Consider the following 6,156-nt stretch of genomic DNA (forward strand, 5'->3'; position numbering starts at 1 on the left):
TGCAATTACAAGAGTACCTATTATTATATAGAGCTTGATTACAACTTAACATTTATTATTAGCATCATTGACAAAATAAATTTCGCCCAAAAAACCATATTTTTGGGACAATTAAGACAAAATAAAACTATAACAAATAGAAGCCATATACTCCCCCCAATTGAGGTGGCTTGAACTATTTTTTTTTTTACAGACTGGCTTGGACTATGTAACAAGTAACAATGTCAAGTATTTCTATATATATATATTTGTAGTGGAGATCAAGTGGATAGCCCGGCCAAAAATGCCACACCGGTGGACGGTAACCACGACGAACCGGAGATGAATTGGGCCACGGTGTATCTATTGGCCTCCACATTTGAAGTAATGACCCGATATCCGGGCCATTTGACCCGTTGTCCAATAGCGGCACCGGGCCCATAATTCATATACTCACCATAATATAATGTATCTAAAGCAAAGTCTCCATTCCATTCCAACCATCCATGTGGGTCCACGTGATCACCCATATACGACAACATATATACAGCCCTAGAATACATTTTCCACGGACGACCCAAATATGTTTGAACGCTGCCCTTAACTGGGGCAAGATCTGGGGCAGGTAGGATCCGACAATCATGAATAGATATACCCGTATTTTGATTCGGGTCTTTTCTATTTTGGGCCGTGATAGTGTTCTTTTGTTGGTCCATGGGCTTTCGTGCGTAAATATTGCACTTTTGAAAAACTACCGCAGCATTTCCAAATATAAAATCTACTGTGCCATAAATGTCGCATTCACGGAAAAATTGACGATTAGAGTGCACATAGCAAGAATCTTGGTACCCCAAAATGTTGCATCGGAACACCACCGCGTGATCTGCTCCGATGCGGAGCGCCACCGCTTGATGCTTTGACGGTCCAGCATAGTTCTCAAACGTGATGTCACGTGCCATGAACCTGGCACCACTAGCAGCTGCATCAAGTAACAAAGTGTGAACTAATAATTGGAATAATTAAATTAAGTTAAAAACTGTACTTTATATATTAATTCTTAACCATAGATTGAAGAATATGGTATTGTCAATAATTTTGTCTTGTAATGCATGATGACCCATAACGAATAATTTAATTTTGCTTAAATTTGGAGTCATTGATTGATGTTTGGGGTGTACGAAGAAACAATTGATTTTTCACCAGAAAAGAAACAATTGATTATTAATACTCCGTTTATAAAAGTCAAGAAGAAAATGATTAATTAATTGGTTTAAGTAAGGCGGAGAATGCGTAAGATTTCTGCAATGTCACGCTTTAATTAATTAATTAAAGTTTAACCTTAGAAACACTATGTTGACTGTTTGAGCTCAGAGTCTTTAAATTAACTGTAACATCCAACTATTACTTCTTTTTCACTCATTAGGAGCAATAATAAAATAGATAAAAATAATTTAATTTAGGCATTGAGTTACCATTAGTTTTAAAATACAGTTACAAAGTGTGGTGATTTAACATAATACTAGATTATACACTATAAAAACATTAATACTAGATTCCCATTAAACGTTAAGTGTAAAATCAGTCTATAATTAATGGTTCGTTTTCTCGTTTATTTAGAACTATAGGGCTTGAACTATTTGTAATTAACTTTGTTAAAGTAAGTAGTAAGGTTCAGTTCCGTAAAAGAAATAAGGTTTACAAGAACTTTTTTAATATTAATCAAGTAATAATTTTTGTAATCTTTTGGGTAAAATGAAAGTAAGCAATTAGTGGATTGCGAAAGTGGAGATAACTACAAAGACTCGACATACGTGAGCAATAGGCATTATGCGGGAACAATAATGTATATGCATCGATGACATAAACATCACAATCAAACATGCTGTTTTTGTTTCTAAAATAATATGCTGTCAATGTATTGTTCCATCCTCGTAAATACAGAAAAGGTGGGGGTAATATTGTTCAAGTAAGTACACTTTCACGATATAAACATGCAAGTGCAACTAGACAGCTAAGAGTATTTTAAAATATACCAAACTCTAGATGCAGCCATGTGTAATTTCCGCTGTTTCTATTATCGTGCATGGACATGGTATTTAATTTAATTATTCTTTATTATTTATCTATTATTAAATATTCCATTCGTTTATTTTTTATTAATCGTCTTCAAATTTTAAAATTACATCAAATATCATTTTGTCAAGACTTATTTATTGCAGAAAAAATGTAGGTACGTTGAGGTAATAAATATTTAAAAATAATATAAAAATAGAAAATTTAATAATTTTATTATTTATATAAATAAAATAAAATTGATAATTAAAAAGAGACCGAGTCAAGAATTTTCCAGATTACTGAAAGTGTTTAAAAAAACCAAATATAAAGGGGCATAACTATGTATAGAACCTTTTACCATAAAAAGAAAAGCGCATAGAACAAGCATATAAAAAGGAAATTACCAAAGGAAGCGGTGTGGAAAGTGGTCATGCCATCTGCAACACTTTTTCTCCCTGTAATGACAGTCTTACCCCTCCCGTCTCCTATCAACATAATATTGGTTTTCTTTTTCCCAACCTTTAAATTATTCTCTTCATACCTGAAAATTCCATCAAAGTCAGATCATATGTCAAAACTTTTATCTTTTATTATCAATACAATCATTCATAAGCAAAAAACACTACTAAACTTACCCCTGAAAATAACTAACATTTACTAGTATTGCAATTTGTATACTATTATATGATTACCTAGTAATATATATTCTGAACTTTGAAATGTATATAGTAGCACAATTTTGCTTTGATAAAAACAGTATCAAAAAATTATCATCATCAATCCTTCACATCATTACATGTTTCAACTTTCAAGTGCATATGTAGTAAAAAAAAATATTCAAGTGCATGTAAATATAATAAACCTTTTTCTAACAATAATAATCACTTTTGATAAATAAATAAAAAACAATAATAATATCTCATCACCGACTCAATTTCCTTTTCTTTTGAAAAAATAATACAGGTAGTAGAAAGTGATATTTCAATATCCTTTTTCTTGGTACATATCATATCACCACCGCCACTACAATTATGTAGTCGGTTAAATAAAAACAAAAAAAAATAGCTATTAGAAAGTGCTACGTTCGTTATCTCGAAAATTGTACACTTTTTAGTACTAAAAAGTTTTAATAATGATTTTTTCTTTCCAAAACTACAAAAAACAAAAGACATAAAAAATTAATTAATTAAATTATTTAATTACCTTCCTGCCATCACGTAGATTATGAATCGACGGCTACTATGATCCGGCGCTTTCTTAATCGCTTCAGCGATTGTCCTCACCGTACCATTCCCACTCTTAGACACAACAATATCAGCTTGTATCTCCGATACCGGTAAACTCAACAATCTCCTATCTCGTTTCTTAATCCATTTCGGAAATTCTCGCGAAATTTCGCCAATTTCCAATAACCGTCTCTTGTTCTGTATCGGCACTCCAGTAGTGAAATCACCATCACCACTCGCCGAAAATATCGCGAGTGAATTACTCACGAGTTCCGACAAATCCTTTAAATTACCAACCATCTGATCCTTCACGCTCCCGCTAGTGTCTTCAAATCCCTCGAGACACGTGTCTTGGTTAGTTAACGCGGCACTGAGCCACGTCATCACATCCTCGTTTGATCCCGCGATGTTAGACAGTGTGTCGTCATCGCGGGATAAAGTCGAGAACGTATTAAGTGAATCCATAGACAGTTTAACTGAGTCCATGGATTCGTCTAACAGTTCTAGGCAATCCTCGTATGCAGCACGGACCCGTGGATTTGCTGCTGTGTACGAGAGGCCTGAAGAAGCGAAGAGTGCTTTGCCGATGTGACGGTGAGTCATGTTGAATGAGATGTGAACTAGTTCTTGCTCGGAGGCGGAGGTGGAGCCGGGGAAATCGAGGAGTGAATTGATGCAAAGTGTGGGGAATCTAGTTTTGCTACAGGTTCGGGAGATTGCTTGAGTTGGTTTGGCGCGGAGGTTCGGGGAATTTTGATTGGATGAAGCGCGGGAACGAACGACGGTGATGAGTGCGGCGGAGATTGCGGAGGCGATGATTAAAACGGCGGCGAGGATTGAAAGTATGATGAGTTTCTTTTTATTTTTTTGGGTGGGATTGGGTGTGGTGGATTTTGTTAGAGGTGCGGTGGAGCGGCGGGAAGAACCACCTGGATCGGACGGTCCAAGTCTATCAAAATCCATTGTATTTGCGGTTAGGATTCGATTAGAGTGAGTGAGTTATGAAGAGGTTGTTAAAGTGGTTTAAAGAGTGATTGAGTGAGTTAGTTATAGTGATTTTATGCAATTGTAAAGGTTGGTGTGAAGTCTATGTCTAAGGAATTAGCTAGCTGGATGCTACTTATTTTTCCAAGTATTGCCAACTAGATGGAACATTATATATAGAAGAATTTTTCTACTAATTTCTAATTTTTATTACATGTCTCACCCTCAATCTAATGTGTTTGTTTGTTTATTTGTTCTTTCTTAATAATGATAGCATTTATTGTTATTATAATTGAGTTTATGAAATTTATGGATAATGAATAACGACTAAGTACGCATAATGAATTCTTAATTTTTTCGAATATTTTGTTTGCTCGTCGTATAAAATAGTGGATGGCCTAAAAGAAATATGAAAATTGCAATACTTTCTAACTTTGTGAATTGGGTGAAAAAAAAGGGACTTTGTGCTATGTGTTTCTTAACTATTAAGCTAATGTTCCAATGACACGTATCCTTGTCGTCCAAACTCTAATGTGTTATTTATTTATTTCTTTGGCCTTTCTACTATATAATCATCTCACAAAAAGTTCGCACTTATTCTCATTATTACACTGTTCATAGTTTCTTTGTTTGTATGAGTTAGATATTGTTCTCTTTTCAATCTTTATTAGGTGCCTTATGGGTTAGGAAATAACTTTAATTGTGCTTACAACTTATGCTACATTTTTCATTTGTAACAAAATTGTATACAAAAACTTATTCAAAGAAAAAAAAGATATATGTTTTTCTTACAACTAATTAATCGAAAGTTAGAAGAGTGTTATGGAAGTAATATATAGATTAATTGTAACATTTTCATTATGAATTGTTGACATTTTATTCACTTCAACTTAGAAAAGACCAAAAGATATGTCGGATAAAGAAATAGTTGACAAATCTAAATAAATCAACTCCAACGAATTTTGAGAATAATATATGAAAAAAAATGTTTAATTTATATTATAAATATACATATATTTTGAGAAATAAAGAAAGGGATATGATATATGTAATATATTGATGATAAAATAAAAAAAAAAGAGATAAAAATAAAATGATATTTTAAAGGAATGTACAAAAATTTAATTGTTATTTTATTGGCTACACGAACTTTTATATATATATATATATATATATATATATATATATATATTAATTAGTATTTTATAAGTAGAGTTTTGATATACTTTGATTCATTTGAAAATTTTAATTATTATTAAAAATAGTTTTTTTTTATTAAAATATTTTTTTTGTATTAAAACAAAGTTTAAATATATTATATTTTAGAAGTTTAAAGAACATTGTTGAATTCATGACTTTATGAAAGGTGAGTCAACTTTTTATAAATTGAACCAAATTTCATTAGTTTATTAAAGTAAATTTTATTGATAATGACTTATTTTAGTACATGTTAAATTACTTTTAGTTTTCTAATTTTCTTTTTTTTAAATCTTCTATACATTTCCTATAGCCATTAAATTATATATTTATACATAATTAATCAATCTTCAAAAACGATATATTATTATCAGATATAGAATTTCAAGTCTTCCAACTCAACAAACAAAAGATGGATAAAAGATAATAACATATAGAATAAGTATTGGCTCAATGAAGAATATAAAAAGAAGTAAAATACAATGGAATAGATGCATCGAGGCCCATTACGATGCACATTGCTCACCCAACTTTATTTCCATGTTTGATACCTAAATTGTATGGATAAACATGTCCTATACTAAGCATTTGTTGAATTATAATACACATTAGAAAGTACCAATGTCTTGTGGAAAAAGTGATATTTCTAACGCTGACATGAAATGTAATTAATTGCCCTTTAATTATTGATCTTGTAATATTTCTATACAACTTC

At 31.8% G+C, this 6,156-nt stretch overlaps 1 protein-coding gene across 1 annotated transcript; it reads right to left on the reverse strand.

The window, feature by feature from the left end:
* On the reverse strand, positions 1-4,370 carry LOC101491764 (probable pectinesterase/pectinesterase inhibitor 61). Its single transcript, XM_004498459.4, has 3 exons — positions 3,238-4,370; positions 2,439-2,575; positions 1-958 (listed from the first exon to the last, which is right to left on the reverse strand). Exons 1-3 carry the CDS (start codon positions 4,221-4,223, stop codon positions 261-263), a joined length of 1,821 nt encoding a protein of 606 aa, XP_004498516.1. The 5' UTR covers positions 4,224-4,370; the 3' UTR covers positions 1-260.
* Between the last annotated feature and the right edge of the window lie 1,786 nt (positions 4,371-6,156).

The sequence above is a fragment of the Cicer arietinum genome, chromosome 4 (assembly GCF_000331145.2).
Source record: "Cicer arietinum cultivar CDC Frontier isolate Library 1 chromosome 4, Cicar.CDCFrontier_v2.0, whole genome shotgun sequence".
Taxonomy (NCBI): Eukaryota; Viridiplantae; Streptophyta; class Magnoliopsida; order Fabales; family Fabaceae; genus Cicer; species Cicer arietinum.